General features: G+C 39.9%; 1 protein-coding gene across 2 annotated transcripts; it reads right to left on the bottom strand.

Annotated features, from left to right (window-relative positions):
* Positions 1-629: 629 nt before the first annotated feature.
* Positions 630-17,511, bottom strand: osbpl11 (oxysterol binding protein-like 11). Of its 2 annotated transcripts, none has more exons than XM_066686168.1 (13): positions 17,138-17,511; positions 12,389-12,457; positions 11,957-12,132; positions 11,773-11,852; positions 10,906-11,049; positions 9,923-10,121; positions 8,350-8,492; positions 6,877-7,017; positions 6,012-6,462; positions 4,936-5,122; positions 3,184-3,366; positions 2,629-2,782; positions 630-2,473 (listed from the first exon to the last, which is right to left on the bottom strand). In XM_066686168.1, the coding sequence occupies exons 1-13, from the start codon at positions 17,251-17,253 to the stop codon at positions 2,387-2,389; spliced, it is 2,130 nt and encodes a 709-aa protein (XP_066542265.1). In that variant the 5' UTR covers positions 17,254-17,511; the 3' UTR covers positions 630-2,386. The 2 variants fall into 2 exon arrangements, with proteins under 2 accessions (XP_066542265.1, XP_066542264.1); XM_066686167.1 differs by having other exon boundaries at positions 631-2,473; positions 10,906-11,094; positions 17,138-17,510.
* Positions 17,512-18,292: the final 781 nt, after the last annotated feature.

Here is an 18,292-nt window from a genome sequence, read left to right as displayed (position 1 = left end):
GGTTCTTCCACATGCTACTGAGGCTCCTGTTTGTTAAATGAATAAATTGCCAATACGTCTTGTTTCTTCAAACATCAATCATCCAGTTCACCACACACCAAATGAGACAATGGCAGAATAAGCTGTTTGGCTTTGGCAGAGAGGGTTTGGCTAATTTTTCATGGGCGCAACCCACATACTCAGCTCTACTGCTCATCCCACAAATGCATGTTCCTTACAAGTGTGGCACAATTTAAAAGGGAAATTAACAGGCTTTCCAACGGTATAAGATTTATTGCCAAGAAGCTTTGTTACAACAAAGAAATGATCTACCAAACACACATTTCCTTACTTTTTGTGCTATGTTTATATAAGTACTATCAAAAAATTAATTTCAACATCTCACAAACTGCACTGCAGTTAATAGTGGTCTTTGTAGGGGTATTTTTGGCCATAGATTCTAAATCACATCATGCACTGAGGACAGAGCCAATGAGGATTTTTTTTTTTTTTTTTCAGTGTTTGTATTATGCTTTACAGATGGACAGATCTATTGAGCCATGCTGTCCTTCACTTACTGTGAACTGGTGTCACAAATGTACTCATCATATACTCAGTGTTAACGTATCATCGTCTTTTTATTTACCCCTTGCATTTTTAAAAGGTAATGGTCAAGACATGCAACATCCGAGCAAACAACACAAGAAACCATAAGCTCTCTGCTAATATATTAGCAATTTTATTTGCTCATTCACCAGGACATATTTCTCAGGATACCGGGAGTGTAATTAAAACATCAGTGCAGTTCACGGCTCAACAGATATACATTTTTGGGTCAGTTTTCTGAACAAAGATTTCAGGACCACCGGTTCTCGCTGTTAACGCTTATTTACCTTATCCTTGAATCTGGCTAGTCTATGTTCCGAAAATCAGCCAAGTGAATGAAGTGACACAGACTGGAGAGGAGATAGCAGACGTTCTGGACTTCCTTGTCAGGGAGCCGAGGGCAGATATGTACATAGGTCGTATTTTAATTCTTAACACATTTCATAAAGAAGGTGAAGAATGGGCATGGGCTTAGACCAGAGGAAGACCAACACAAAAATAAGGCACCACAAGTTTCTCAGCAAGACAAATCAGGGCTGTAGTAGTGATTTCATATGAGGGGTGTTTCACTAGCGCTCTGTTCAGCACATGTTCACTCAAACCACCGTCTGTTAGTAGAAAAAACAAAGATGCAACCTTTACAGTCTAAATCATCAGAGATTGAGTCAAGCAGGATTCTTCAAACTTGCTGGCTTGTATGGCTCAAAAAGGTTCAAATTTAGTGGAAAACAGCAGTAAAGCATATATTCAGGCTCTGTTGAAGCTACACGTCTTTCAATAGCATTCTGATTGCCTTTCAGACTGAGAATGAGCAGACTTCAGACTGAGAAGAAGTAGTTCTGAAATTACTAATAACTTGACTTCACTCGTCGCAGTTCTGTGGAATGTTCAAGTTTATCAATTTGAAATAATACTGTCTGGTGACAATCCACCACATCTGCAGAGAATTCACACAGTTACCAATCAAGAAGGACAGTAGAGATCGGAAGCAGAGGTTTGGTGCTCAAGTGCTAGAATGAATCATGATTTCAATGTTTCTAATTGTAGAACTAAGTCACATGCGTGCAGAACAGTAGGCAAAAAGGGAAAGCCTCTACCTGAGCAATTAGATAAGAGTGTAAGAGGCAGAAAATGGGAGGCAAAGAGATTGGAAGAGAAATGTAGACTGAGGGACAGAGGAAGAGACTGAAATGGAGAAATAAATCTTAAACACAACTCAACCTCCAGAACACTTGGCTATCCACAATAGCACAAAAGAGCCAAACCTGCAAACTCTACTTCACTGTGGCTTCAGATTCCTTTGCTATGATTGAAGAGCGAGAGAGAGAGAAAAAAGCCACAGCTAAATACTCAACTTCATCACATATCACCCTCTCACGTTCCTGTAATAAAAATCATAATAAATCAAATAAGATTTTACACGTATGGAAAAATGTCTGACCATAACATGGTCAGATAACAGCATTCCATAATAGGATCAAGAGAAGTGAATAAAGTATATTCCCTTGCTATGCACAACTTCCATTAAGGCAACATCAACAAAAGACCTCTGTGCAAGCTGGGACCCACTGTGGATCCGAATGATTCGTTGAGAAGTTGTATAAAAGTATCAATTAAGGGATGCAAAACATTAACATCAGATTCTTCTCAGTGTAAAACCAGCAGTCCACTCCTCTCCTCAGAACATTCTACCCATATCAGGATTACTGTTAGGAAATTGTATAGGCGGAGAGTCTGTGTGTGGACGTCTTCATACGTGATAGAGGGAGCACTGACTCAGGAGCATTACAGCTGTCTGGGGTCAGGGGTTGGACTGAGAAGTTGCAGGAGAAGGGCTCCGGCCAGAAACCGTTTTCCACAGTGGTTTATGATACACCCAGCCTTCACCCTGATGAGAAAAATAAACAAAAATCACACTTTTAGTAAAGGGTAAAGCATTCAGCCGTTATGATCCATATGATCTAAGGCAGTACTCCACAAGCCCTTTTCTGGTTTAGCAGGAGTGACTAATAGAGACTGATGTATGTTGATAAAGCGCTTTACTTTTCTTTCAAAAAATTTGGTCCTCCAGGGTGTTTCTGTCTCAGTGCGGTGTCTCTCCTCTTTCCTCTGTCTCTCCTCCAGGAAGCGCTTGTGCTCTGTGGCTTTCTCTAGGTCTTTTTGCTGCAGGGCTTCTGTCACATGCTGCCACAGTCGCCTGGAGGAAGAAGAGATCAGTTATAGAGACTGTGGCTTCAATACCCCATTCCTTCATTGTCTGTAACCACTTATCTAATTCAGGGTCACAGGCAGTCTGGGACATAATCACTGGGTGCAAGTCAGGAACGCACTCTGGACGAGGTGCCAGTCCATCACAGGCACCACACCCTCACTCTACTGACACTTTGAACAACCAATCCAACTACGAATGTGTGTTTGTGGACTGGGATGGAACCCACACAGGCACTTGGAGAACACACCATACTCCTCAGTAACCCAAGGGGGGGTTTGAACCCATAAACCTAGAGCTATGTGACAACAACTCAGGAGCCCCCAATATATTCCATCATTTCTGATACTGACCAACTGATTCAGAGAAATATGGAAACAAGATTTCACCTGGATTCGTAAGGTCCCTGCTGGCTATTAGGCCGCACTCTTTTCCTGGTGACAGGCAGCTTGGTGACGTCTATGGTGCGTGTCTCACCGTTACTGTAGCTAAACTCTAGTATGCCGTTCCATTCCCCCTGCACGCGACACACCACTGAGTTGGAGGGGTTGTGCTTCACCTCTGCATTCACTCTGCATAAAAAAAAAGCTCCAGTCACAACCAAGACACTTTCATAACACCACAAAGAAAGATGTGTGAGACAATGAAAAAGAGAGAGGAAAATAAGTCATCAAGCGCAACGATATCTGTAAGGTTCAAAAGTACCCAAAACACCCATCCATCCATTATCCACCGCTTATCCGGGATACCCAAAACACCCCATCTAAATAGTGCAGTGAGCTACTGATGCTCAAGAGCTTAAGATCACCATAAGGGATGTAAATTCCAAACAACGTCTTTGGAATGGGCCATAGAGGTGTTTGTGATCCAGAAGTGATCATCCACTTTCAGAAGAACTGAGTCAATTCCTCTGTTACTGTTTGGGGGAGGGGTGTTGTATTTATGCCCAATACCTCAATAACAGTATGAATATGACTGAGGTTTACCCTAGATTTTTGCAGCGATGGTTAAATATAGCATAATTATTTTATAACAAATGGATTAGGAAAACGTAGTTACTTCAAAAATATTTTTTAAAAATAGTGACTAAACTCATGCACCTCATAAACGTAGTGGTGGCATAGTTGTAGTATACCAGCCTGACTTCAATATGCTCATGAAGGTATTGTGTTTCAAACTATTTTCTGGAAGCTCTTTTTCTGATACAGGTAACATGTCTTCAGCGATGTGGAAGGTTACTGCGTCTCTAATTATTCTATACATTTTATTTGGAGGACGCTTTTATGTTTCTTAAATATAAATCTGCAGAGCTATCTTTTGTTACATTTTCCAGACTCCTTCCTCAAAGCATTTATTTGCACTCTTGTCCTTTTGCAATCAAGATGCATGTGATTGGCTGGTTTTCAATGTACATGCAGCACGTTTGTGACCTGTATTGCTGTAAAAGGAAAAGGCTGGAGTACCTTGCATTTACTACATTCACTGTCTATTTTATCAGTTCCACTGACCATACAGGAGCACTTTGAAGTTCTACAATTACAGATCATTGTCCACCTGTTTCTCCGCATACATTCTTATCCGTATTTCATCCTGTTCTTCAATTTTCAGGACGCCCACAAGACCAGCAGAGCAGGTATGATTTCAGTGGAGGTTGGTTCTCAGCGATGCAGTGACACCCATGTGGTTGTGGTGTGTTATTGTGTGTTGTGGTGGCCTCTTTGTGTGTGTTGTGTTGGTATAAGTGTAGATAAATGGTAGGGGTTTCTAATCCAGTTATTGATCAGTGTATATGTCTCTGTCCACACTACTGGCATACACATTCAGATGCACTGTGATAGTGAGTACATGCCAGTGTTTCTATAAACAGAACACAGCTAAAAGAGTTGCCTGAGAAAAAAAAATATTATTTAAATAACACACTACACATAGAAAAAGTGCAATTTAAAAGTAGAATCACTGAGCAACATACAGGTAAAAGATAAATAAGTTTTGAGCAATCAATTCTTAAACATTAACATTGTGAAATCATGGAGCCAACGTGAATCATCATTTTGTCATGGAATGGCTCGATCTGATTTTATTTCCCATCAAGTTACATTAGTCATCTTTCCTTACTCAGTACAACATGATGGCTCACCAACCTGTGCAGCTTGCCTCCATAGAAAGGCTTGGTCTGGAAAGTGATTGCTGCACTGTAGCCCGACTTGGCGCAGTTGACATTGACCTTTCCACCCAACTCCACCCAAGGTACAGTCAAAATGGAGCGTGCATAAGCTGACGGGAGAGTGAATGTATACTCCTCCCCATGCTCCAGCAGGTGCAAATTACCTGAGAAACCATCAGTTACAGGAGAAAATTTGTTAAACTGTTCTAAAAAGCCCTTTAAATAAATCACAAACATTTCCAAAAAGAAACATCAATGCAATATATATATATATTTTTTTATTATTACCTGAATAAGAAGAGTTGTTAACAGTAAATGCTAAACAATACAGTATAGACAAAGTGCAGTGGCAGGCACTACCTATTTTCAAAAGCACTTGGCCATATTCCACATTGTGACCAATACATATTTACAGCCTGTGGTTCAAGATTCATTCTTCTTCATTATTGTCCATATTTCAGAGGTAAGTGCAAGGAATCAGATTTTGTATTAATTTTTACTGTAACCACCATGCCACTAATGTGATGTTGTGGTCACTATGCCCGTTTCCTGGCATCACAGATGCTGTTTCACAGGCTAAAATTCAGATATTATTTTGTGATATCAAGGTAGTGACAACTGTTTGATTTCTGTACTGAAGCATGCTGGTTAAAGGTCAATACAATGTTCAAGTATATGTTCCAATTATTCTACTACAACCTTTGTGTTTTAATTAAATCTCATTTGGCCCATTCCACAAGGTACCCCGGTGCAAATAAGCCTCATAGGGTAAGCAAACCCTGCACTCTTCCCTGATACTCCCTTCCTGGCCAGACACATAAAACATGCATGAGCACTTCAACAAGCTAACAGTCAATCTGCCAGGCCAAATGTAAAAGCTCACCTCTAATATAATTAACATTTTTGTCTGAATGGCTGGTGCAAATTTTTATATGTGGCACAGATCACAAAAGACACCACATAAAAAAACTCCCCATTATAAGGTGAAAGTGACTGAAAAAGGCAAGATAAAAACATTAAGACCTATATCTAATGATTGAAAGATCACCTTACCCTCTCCAATCATGGAAACGCCAATGGACATGCCCATGAACTTGCTCTTTGTCCACACATGTGTGTTCACACATATCTGCCTTTCTTGGCATTCAGCATAAAACCCTGATACGGGTGGATGATGGGATACTTGCTCAGCTACAAAGCGTAACTGGTAGATGTCTGATGGACTGGAGCCCTCACTCTGAATGCCTCCTTGAGATGCTGTTGTTTTTGGCACTCTCCAAGAGCAGTGGAATGTCTCGCCAATGATTGGGTTATAGGGTTTCTTGGCGATGGCGCCCTTGCGGCCCTCATGAAAGGACGTGAGATAATATTCCACAAAACTGACCATACGATCCATAGGACTGGTCCCATCGGTGATAGCCACAAAAAGATCCGGGTGGGACATGAAGTCTGCATACATCTCCAACAGAGAGCGCTTTTCCAAAATAAAAGTAGGAAGGACCACCTACATGAAAGCACATGAAATGTAAATAAAAAGTCCTATGAAACATTCCAAAAGCAATACAAAACGGAATCATTCATTCATTGTCTGTAAGCACTTATCTAGTTCAGGATCGCGGTGGATCTACCCGGAAACACCAGGTGCAAGGCGCCAGGCCTTTGCAGGGCGGCACACACACTTACACTTATGGACACTTTTGAGTAGCCAATCCACCTACCAACATGTTTTTGAACCGTGAAAGGAAACCAGATTACGCAGAGGAAACCAACACGGACACAGGGAGAACACACAAAACTCCTCACAGACAGTCACCCGGAGCAGGGCTCAAACCCACAACCTCCAGCTCCCTAGAGCTGTGTGACTGTGACACTACACGTTGATGACAGATAGGACAGATGATTGGTTCAGGTTGCTTACTCTGGTGAGGTCCATGCCCAATTTGAGTTGAGAGAGGAGGTGCAGGATGACACTACGTTGTTCTTCCACTGCTCCCAAATCCTCTTCCTCAGTCAGAGAGGAATCTTCCTGCTCCTCCTCTGCATCAATATCTTCTTGCTCCTATATTAATTTTAGATTAATCACAATGGAGAGAAAGCATTTCTTTATCTCAAACACAATTATTTAAGCATTCAGAGACTTTTAACAAATAAACAAAAACTTTTTGTAGTCTATCCGTACACTACTACTTCTATTAGGATTACTACACATTTATTATTTCACAAGTCAGGGGTTGGTAGGCACTGCACATTCGCAAATTAACATGCAAGTCCTGGACTATATTTTCCTTAGACCTAATCCCTGTCTGGGAAATGCCCCGTTGTGTCCAGTTTAAGACGTTTCATCAAGTATGCTGGAAAGTCTGTTAGGCTTGGCTGCAGTAGTGAACAATTCTGTTTAAGATTAATTTTATCTTCCAAACCTGACTAACACCCCCACAAAAAGCATGTTTTGATATCATAAATATTAACATCTTTAGGAGCTCACAATTGTGGGGAAATGCTGTTCTTTCTGATTTATTTAAGTTCAGAAGCTCGGCATCTTTTAAAGTTAGAACAGCATTTTTGAGGAAGAAAATGACATGGCTGAAGTTTTTAGTTACTGTCGAGTTGTTTAGCTTTTTAGCACTTTAGCACGTTTTGGAGTTCTCTCTGTTGACTAAAAACTCTAGATGCCTTTTCTATGCTGTGATAAACCCTAGCGTACCTTGCTGAGAAATGTTGTTTTCTTTAGCTATTTATAGACACTGGGGCTTTGTAAACACATTAAACTGGTTTTGAGGCCAACAGACTGGAGAGACAGCAAATGGTGAGGAAACATCCTCAGAATTGTATATAATGTGGTTTTTGAATAAAATCTTGAATGTCACAATCAATCACATGCAGGCCAGAATTTTTATTTTTCCCAGTCTCCCAGCAAAAATAAAAAAAATAAAAAATTACAGTAAATTCACTGTGTGCATGAAAATTTGCATTTTTTGAATGAAATAATAATAAAAAATATCATCCAGAATTTTTGGAATTTCAGCCTGCTATCAACTTTCAGCCCAACAGATAGAAAACAATTAAAAGAAGAAGGAGCTGTGCCCATTTCTACTGCATTACACTTTCAGGCTAATCCACTGACTTAGTAACAGCGACATCCTTCAGATAAAATTCATCTTCCTGACAAGTTCCAATGGAAGTTGGGTGAAGGGAGACAACGAAGGGGAAAACATAACAACGTCACATAGAGAGTGAGAGAATTCGACTGAATTGAAATAATGTCCAAAATGTACCTACTTAATAGTCCATCTTAATTTATCAACATTAGTGCCATAACTTGCTGTTGTCTAGAAGCACTTCGCAGTTTGCATCAAGAGCAGAAAATTTTGGAATGTAAAAGCAATCTTACCCCAGCAATGTCACAGGAGTCCATTTCAATGGGCTCTAGAACAGTCCCCTGCGTTTTGCTGCTGTCCTTGGTGATACTTGCCAGAGTGCCACCATTCTTCAGGATGTCAGGCAGTTTGGGCTCCAGCCACTCAATTGTCGGTCCTGCAGGGCAAATGGAGCCTTGTTCAGGACTGCTCATGTCACCGGACTCTACACAAAGTGGCCACAGATCAACGCAGATTCTGTCACAACTAGAATTCCAGGTGTCCCGTCGCCTCGCAACTATCTTCAAGTTCACGTTTCCAACATGAACACAAGAACCAGCATCTGCACACCAGAAAGCTGAACTGCTTTGTGAGTAGATAAATCTCTCAGTTTCAGCTTCATGACAATCCCCTAAAGCTTATAAGGGAATCCCATACTCTTATTTGAACTAGGTCTGCAGAGCAACTAAGATACAGGTACACCCCACAGAGTGGTTGCCTGTTCGTATGTTCCTATCCTTGCTGAGAGCTATAAAATATGTATGCTTGGTAACTGGATCAAATTCAAGGTATGTAGCTGTGCACAATTGGAAGACCACCAATGTTCACCTGTCTACAACAAGGAATGCAACTGGCCACAAAAGCACCAGACACTAGAGGATTTTACAACATATAAACTGTCCATTTGCACTAGTTGAGGAAAACAGTCCACTTAGAGAGAACATATGTTTATGCACTAGCAAGAGGAATTCTTGACAGCCGTGTACATCACAATTTGAGGAAGCCGCCAGGTGGCTCACATGGGTGACACCCTCAAAGCTCTGGTTACCTTCACTGGCCTATCAGAGGGAGATACAATTCCTCATCCATTATGAAACTATATTCCACTCCCGAGCCAGGGCCCCAGGTCATAAATTCTACAGACAAGAACATGACCTTGGATTAACTGATTTGCTACTTTAGACTCTCAGGATATGTAAAGTCAAAATTAAAATAGGTGATGTTTCTTTGTTATATCATTTCAGAAAAGAAAGGCCTTCCCTTGATATCCAAGGCATTTTCATATTATCTTACATGCCTTTATTAAATATTATTGATAAATTACAGTGTGTGTGATTTAAAGTATACTCTAACTGTTTGACTGTGAATTTTGAGGCTTACCCTGTTTTTGAACTGCAATGAAATATTTAGCATTTAAAGGTTATTTGCTGTATTATTTTGTGTGTATTAAATTTCTGCTGTCCCCCTGTTTTTTTTCAAAACACAACATGTTCAGTTTGTTAAGGAAAAATCAGATTATAATTTCCAGTATCAAAACTGCTGAAAAGAGAATGCAGCAATTAAAATCGTGTAGAAAATTACACAATGAATATAAGCATAGTTTATGTACAGAATACACAAGGTACCGTGTCTGCTAATGCGTATAGAAACATGCAATTAAGTGTTGCATAGAAATGTTATTACAAATGTTGGCTTTCATTGCGTTACAGACACATTTACAATAAACATAGCTACATTCAAACACATGGATGTGTAAATGCTAAAGTTTTCTCCTTGTATTATTTTTAAGATCAGTGCTGTGAAGTATTAATAATATTAACAGGTCACCTCCGAGAGGAACTTTTTGGCGTGCCACTTGCTGAAGCTGCAGGATGTGGAGGCAGTCACTGAGGCACGTCATTGTGGCCAGTGATGTTGCCTTAAGTAGTAGCAGGTCTTGGTCCAGTGGGGAGGGACCCTGACTGGCTGGTAGACCCTCTATACATTGCACCAGGTCTCTGTGCTGGCCCTGCGCTTGGCTCATCATCTGCACAACAAACCACAATGCGAAAATTCTCCAATTTCTGCCGATGGATGCCAGGCATGTTAGGGGTGATCGTTATAATAATTCATTCAGTGTAACTTTTAATGAACCAATTGAAGCATCAGGAATATTGATTAGTATACCATTAGCAATGGTTAATGTTCCAGTATTATTACAATAAATTCTAATAGATCTACATCATGCAGTAGAAATCACAAGACATGTAAGTGACGCATTGCATAAGGGATGGTCTCTGATTTTGCTGAGCATTTCTGTAATTCACAGAAGTCATTTTTTACTGAAGCAAAATTAGACGTGTCTCCAAAGTGGCAAACAACCCCTGGAAAAATTCTGAAATCTCCACAGTTAGTGGAGGTTACTGCAGATTTAAAACAAATTAAAGCTGACATTTTTGTGTAAACAACTAAACGTCTGGCTTTATGAAACATACTTTAATCAAAAATGTAATAATGGCATTATCTGTTTCCCAAATGAAGTAGATGGAATGTGGAATTATTTCAAGTGTAGATGACTGGATGACAGCAATATTCACTGATGAATCACAATTAAATGATGCAATATTCTTCTCTACTTGAAATAAGCCATTTATTAAAAAGCCAGAATATTTAGCATTTAAACATCTGCAATATGTTCATTTGCTACAAAAGTTACAGCCTCCAAATTTGGTGGTGTGTTATTTTTGCCAGGTGTTGCAGCAATTACAACACAATTTGGGAGAGCAATAATTCATCTTAACAGAGTGTAAGCTCCATAAACGTGGTCTCACCTCACGGGCCTCTACCAGGTGGTCAGGCAGCAGGGACCGCTTGCTGGAGTACGGTGAAGAGCCACGGTGTAACTGAGACAGGCCCAGGAGGGAGCTGGCATTATGGCTGATCCTGCGCTGGGATCCAGGAGAACTGGCACTGCCCTGAGATGTTGTGGACAGACTGCGAGTCTTTAGCGGTGGGTTTGTCTTCAGAATAAAAGCAAAGCATTTAAAGCTGGCCATAACGCATAAACAGATGAGCCAAAGAACAAATGTATATCTAGACTATTAAACTATGAACAGATGTTTGTTTAACTCTAAGTGTGTCTCCAGGTCTCGCAAACACTGGGTCTCAAAAAAAAAAGCAACCTTCATACCGACAACAATATAAAACTATAGAAGAGAAGAGCTTCTTTCATGTTTGTTTTAGAAAAACACTTAAAACACGTTCTCATAAATAAGTAATGGGAAGCGGGATTAAGAAGTGTTTTTGTTTCGATTATTTTTACACAACGAATGTCAGGCCATTTCCTGTCCTAACACTTCAAATTAAAACTAAAATGCTGTGGACCGTAGCCTGGAGATCAATTTCAACGGCCATGGAGGAACATAAAACTACAATAATTGATTTATTATTATTATATTTCCCGTGCTCATTTTCTTTTCTGTGGTCTTCATGGATCTCAGTGCATATGTCACAAAATAGGAAGTAAATAAAAATGGAAGAAGAAAACTAAAGAAACATTAAATGCAGGATGAAATAGGAAAAAAAAAAAAAATTAAAAAAGGATCTAAATATTTGACAAATGGGAATTCGGTTAAGAAGAATATTTGTACAAACAAGAACTTAGCAATATTTAGACATTACAAACTCGTCTTTCTCACCTTGCCCATAGCTTCTGTGTGATGCTGTGTGCATATCTGCAGTCTGCTCACCCAGTGCTGTCTCTCTTTAGCATCCGCAGCTGTTGCAACCAATCATTATAAATAATAATCATTTAAAATTGTTACTCAAAAAGTTTATTAAACCCATAAAAATTGGACCTTAGCATTAATTCAGTTGAAGTACCTCTGAGTTTGTACTGCTCCCCGCTGATCGCATTAACAGTGAAGGTGTGAGAGTCCTCGTCACTGGGGGAAATGACTGCACCTGCTAATGGAAGAGTGCCCCTTGGCTTCTGTTGTCGAGACTGTTCATTTACAAAATACTCCAGGAGCCCTGCCTCATTGTTCAGCACAAAGAATCTAACACAGCAAAAGAAAGAAGAGAAAAAAAAAGCTAATCATTAGTGTTACTCACATACTCTCATATGCCTGGGGGGCCATTCAAGTATGGGTACAGTGTACCTACCCCCTTCAAACACTCCCGCAAACACCACCACCATTTTAGAACTCAATTTTGATTTTGTCATTTTTTTTAATTAATTTTAGTAACTGATAAGCTTCTATATATTTTTTTTTAACAAAACACAATTTAAGTTAGTTCTGCGCCAGCACTCACCGATACTGCCATCCAGTTACAAGATTTGTGTACTTCATTAAATACCCATCCACATTCTCCATGTGATCGCTACAAATGACAGATGAAAGAGAAAACTGCATTATCAATTCGACAGCGCTTGTAGTAACATTTTGGTAACATTTCTACCTCTCTGTAATGCCTGCCTAATTACCATATCAAGGTATTAAACTCCCAATTTATTTATGTAATCTAAAGCAGCCCTTAAACACTGATCAGCTCCAACATTAAAACCACTGATAAAGGAAGTGAATAACACTGAGGATCATTTACAAATAATATCTGTCAAAGCGTAAACTGGGTAACCATAAGCATCTGAGCAATTTTTACAAGGGTCAGGCTTAGTATCTGACAAACATGAGGTTAAAAAACTAAACAATAGGATGACTGAGGTGCATATTGGGAAGGAAAACTAGCTCAACCGATATGATCCCACAGAAGAACTACAGCTATACAAAGTACTGAAAAAGTTAATATTTGTGATGAGAGAAAGGTTTCAGAACAGAGTGTGTATCATGGCTCGCTGCATAACGGGAGGCTGGTCAGGGTGCCCATGCTAACGCATTGCCATGGCAGAAAGTGCCTACATTTGGCATGAGAACAGCTGAACAACAGGTGAAACTGTCCTGGTCTGATGAATCACATTTTCTTTAACATCATATGGACCGTTGGGTTGCCTTTGTGTTGCTTACCTAGGGAAGAGATGGCACCACAATGCACTACAGGAAATAGGCAAGCCAGGGGAGACAGTGTGATGCCTTAAGTAATGTTCTGCTAGGAGCCCTGGGCCCCAGAATTCAAATGAATGTTACTGTAAGCATCAGCAGGACAATGTGACAGGACAACCTGCAAAAACTTTTCAGGAATGGTTTAAGTAACATGACAAATAGTACTAGGTTTTAAATTTGCCTTCATATTCCTCAAATCTGAATGTGTCTGAGCATGTGCTGGACAAAGAAAATCTTCGCAACCTACAGTAATAAAAGATGCACTTTGTGACAAATTAAACATTAATAGAGAAGTAAACTATACATTTCAACGTAAAGATATAGTGGATTAAAGGTGTCCTGAGTAGAGAAAGAAGGCACACACAAGTTGTGTTATACTGTTCGCAGGCCCTTGTTTTCATAGTTGGGACAGCTCTGCATGCACATTAATCCCAATCTGTAGAAAATTTGGCCATCCTCACGTTTGTTCTGCCCTCCCCAAGTGACAAGACAGTGACTGGCTACAAAGCCTTGTGCGCGCCAGTTGGCGGACTACAGCACAAAACTTTCAGGAGAATGTGACCATTCACATATTCCTCCAAAGAAAAAAACACATTCAGTGATTAAACATCAAAAATTCTGACAGAAACTTTCCCACAGGATTCACTCAACATCTGCTAATCATGTAATATTATATTTGTTAGTTCCATGCCACACAATGTTTGCTGTTGTTCAAAGAGGTATTTAATTTATATGCGAGTGTTTTATGTTGTTTTAAGGAAAGACAAAAAAAAAAAAAACTTTTCTATATGTAAAAAAGTTGCTGGAGCAAGAGGCTGTGATGTCTCACTAGATGCGGTCTAAACAAATATTGCACCGAATCAAGTCCCAGTACAACCTCCTTTCATGACTTTTTTTTTGCAGAAATGTCCTTTTTATTACTTAGGGTCTTAAATCAATTGTATCAATCATGTGAAGGCTAGTTAAATTGTTTTCAATGGGCAGGACAGGTATTTCCAATGGATTTCAAAGCTGTAACTCTATTCTGCCAGTAAGCATTCACTCATTGTAATCTTCTGATATTCCAACATCCAAGACAAGAAACAACTCTGGACTGGCTTTTCCAATACGGAGAACACCAAGTGCTGCAGAAAGCCCCCAGATGGATGCGGTGGTAAAAACAGCAGCACCAGTTACAAAGGCAGGAAGGATGTGGAATTTGTGAGTGGTGGTGCAGGTAGCTACGAGCTTGTTAGAGTTAAGGGATGACAATGGCCAAGTGCAATGCTGAAGAATAGGCCTTGGGGCAGATTATATGTGGAAAGCATTTAATAAGGCCATATCGCCAGAGCGAGGGCAAATGATGACGTGTTTTAATCACGAGCAGGAAGAGGAGGCAATGGAGGAGAGACCTATTGTGTTTTTTTGGGCAGGTAAAGAGCCTAGTTTTAGATTGTGTAGGGATGGCAAACTGACACATTTTCTATCAGTATGTAGGGGTAAATTGTTACAGGGTATACGTGGTGACACATTCAGGTGTTTAGGATATTATCAAATGTATTCAAATGTAAACACCTGGAGTTTAAGGCACTGCTGAGTAGTGGCAATAAAATTGTTAGGTTTGTGCATGGGGGTAACATACTGGAGAGTGAGCACAGGCTATAAATATTGGTAGATAGCGTGAAGCATGAGATGAGAGGAAATTGCTGGCAGATGTAGATGTGAAACTACAGGTGCCAAAGTGTATTATGTTCAGTACACTGAGACCAGACGTGTGGTATCCTAAAAGTAAGCAAATATTTTACTTTATAGAGTTAACAATTCCATTTGAGGATTCAGTAGATTAAGCTTTAATAGGAAGAAGTATGTGGATTGTGGTTGTGGATAAGGAGAACACAGAGCAGTTGGGGAAATGCCCTGTAAATGTGGAATGGGTTCTCTTGCCTGACCAGTGGAAGCTTTCTTCGCAGGACAAATTTGCCCGTTTTTTTACCATGACCCTACTAACCTCTGTATTTTTATTTGTTCCCTTTGTCTGGCTTTCTTTCTCCTGTCTCTCTCTCATGCTTTGAGATGTCCTGCTGCTCTCCAGGTGTTGCCCTGATCCAGTCCGTGTCCTGTACAAGATCCTGGCCTTCTCTCATCTACACTATCATGCTTGGCCATGCTGTTTTATCTCAGATTAACTCTGCACCTAATTTTAACTAACACTGAATCCCTGATCACCTCCTCCTTCATCAGACTCATACATCACTAATATACTACATTTACATTACTATAACCCCTTCATCGGTCATCATTTCACTTCTGTTCTGTTCTCTGTTGTGTCTCCGGTGTGGACCCGAGGAGGATGGGTTCCCCGTATGAGTCTTGGTTCCTTCCAAGGTTTCTACCTCGTGTGCTGAGGGAGTTTTCCCTTGCCACTGTTGCCCCTGGCTCGCTCATAGGAGGCTTGGACCCGGATCTCTGTAAAGCTGCTTTGTGATGACTTTTTGTTGTGAAAAGCGCTATATAAATAAAATTTGATTGATTGATTGATTGATTGAATGGCTGAGGTGTGTTTAATGTACATACAGGACAGGCATGTGGGATGTTGTCATATAATGTGTTGGTGTATCACATTAAGCTCACATGGAACTGGTGGCACTGAGCACGCATCAACTGTGTCAGTGGGGTTAGGAACATAGAACTACATGTAGGAGTATAATAGGGCTTCAAATCTAGCTTTAAGAGGGTGGGTCTTGGATGAGAAAGCCTTCCAGAGTTGTTGTGTGCTTAAATTAGCAAAACTCTAAGGAGGGGATGTGCCTACCTGATGACCCCTATGAAGAGCCAGCAATGGAGTCTGTGTTGGGTACTCATGAGCTGTGTTGTTTATTTATCATTCAGCATTTTATTTACTGTGCATTTCCACCATTTAAGACGGAATGGGTAATTCGAATGAGAAGCTAACTACAGCCTTGCAGATCTGTCTGGAAAAGCCTGCTACCTAAATGCCTTATTTGTTTTATTTGCTGGTTGTTACCCTGCTCCAGCCTGATTTTTCTACCCTCCCAGGCAATGGAGTATGTCTGCTTTTATCTCCTTATGCGCAGATGAAGAGTGGTCAGTCACACTGTCGATACTCTACCAATGACAACACAAACGGTTTATCACCTGAGCAAATTAGTTACTATTGTTTCCTACTTCTCTTTTTATTGGTTTAAAATTATTAAGAATTAACTATTAAGGCCCGGCCACAGTGTTGTTTTTTTTTGTCTGTGGATTTTCACAAGCAAAATTTCATTGATTTTATTTTATTTATTAGATTCGCCACAACTTTAACTCTAACTATAGAATTAACCATAAACATTAGTGGAATTATTCCGGTTAATCTGTACATTACAGAGGTTAATATAGACAGTTTGTTTTTTACTCTCATGCTAAAAATGTGGGCACTGACTCTTTAGTCAACACAACAATATCACAATAAAACTATTAAAAACTGAAAAATTTGGGAAAATTCTGGAATATTCCTGAAACCTCACAGGGTGTGAATGTTCATGTGAAATGACTGAATAAATGTTGAGAGATAAATTTTATTTTTCGTACAATACATTTTATTCATAAAATGGGAACTTATAAGTGTGACTTTGAACGGTTTCACACATTACTGCTAGTATATTAACATTAAGATTTTTCAATAATACATCAATTTAAACAAAGCTTTATAATGGGACAGGAAAATAATGTTATTGTTTTCAATAGTGTATATGTGTCCTACACTTGAGTTATAGTCTAAGCGTTTAACGTGTATTTTTTACTACGTTTAGAAACATGAAACACGAAAATGTAAGAACGATTCGTGGAATCACTCCTGGAGTCGCTGGAAAGACTTTCAGGAATCAAAAGAAGTGAAAAATCTCTTTAAGTGAGGTAAACACTTCATGTCAAAGCTTTCTGAGGGAGTGGGTGGCTAACAGCTAACTAGCAGTGGCCAGGCCATTAGCAAAGTAAGTATTTAGTTTAAAAGATTAAATCTCACCTGTACTGCCAGCTTTTTGAGCTGGTCCTGAACGATCCCTGTGTGGAGCTCTGGGTGTGAATATCCAGTTTGTTCTCGCTCTCAGAGAGTCGTACTCCCGCTGTTTCCACCTGCATTGTGACTGTGGTGGGTTTAACCGCTGTGGCCTCTCTCTAGTTCTCGCTCTCTCCCTCTCTCTCTCTCGGAGCAGAGCTCAGATTATGGGCGAGTTTACGGGACTCGGTCACTTAGCCAGCGCTATTAACATCCAAGACACATTTAACTATTCACCTGCATCGACGTCTGCCCCATTTTACTGCTACAAATATCCGAAACAAAACAATAAAATTAAGATTAATATAATTTATTCCTCCAATCAGCTCTCCGCCTCCATGATGCCACAGTTTACTATCACCATCTGATCATGTGACCTTCGGGGTTTTCTGGAGAGGATAACGTTTTCAAATTTATAATCCAGAAAAAACAGAAATCTGTAGGAAACTGCAGTTCAACTGAAAATAATATTTACTCTCAAATTTTAAACTGCTTTAATATGCACCCACCTTGCGCCTTTAACATTTATTTCAAAATTAAAGTCCCCTTCTCGTTATACTCGATGTTGTCTTGGTGTCAGTCGGTTCCTTCATCTTCGTCCACAGCCAGCCCACCATATTGGGACCTGTATGTTTTTAACCATAGGCCGTATACAGTCTATGTTTCAAATATGGGCTCTCAGTGGATTAGTACATGGGTTGTTAATGGAATCCCACATCAGATTAATGTGGGTAGCCTGGTAAATAATTATGGGGCCCACAGGCTTACTGTCCTCCCCATAAACGTAGGTGGTCTTCTTTTCATCCCCAAATCAGTCATCAGAATGATCTTTGCAGGGGGCAGATCCTTCATTTTCATTGACCCAAAACTACAGGACATAACCCCAAACTTCCCTCTCGCTTCCTTTAAATCAGCTCACCCCTGTAAACAACTGTATATTTATTTTTGTCCTGTATTGATGTAAATTGACCTTGAGTGTGAAAAGGCATTATATAAATTAAACATTATTTATTATCATTATTATTGTGGCTTGTCTTAATAAAGACAGGTTTAATGTTTCAATGGGTTGCAACATACAGCCCAGATTGGCCCTATATATAACCCATCCTGGTCCTAAAGGGA

This window comes from Hoplias malabaricus, chromosome 12, assembly GCF_029633855.1.
Source record: "Hoplias malabaricus isolate fHopMal1 chromosome 12, fHopMal1.hap1, whole genome shotgun sequence".
NCBI classification, from domain to species: Eukaryota; Metazoa; Chordata; class Actinopteri; order Characiformes; family Erythrinidae; genus Hoplias; species Hoplias malabaricus.
This window is presented reverse-complemented; position numbering and strand designations above follow the sequence as displayed.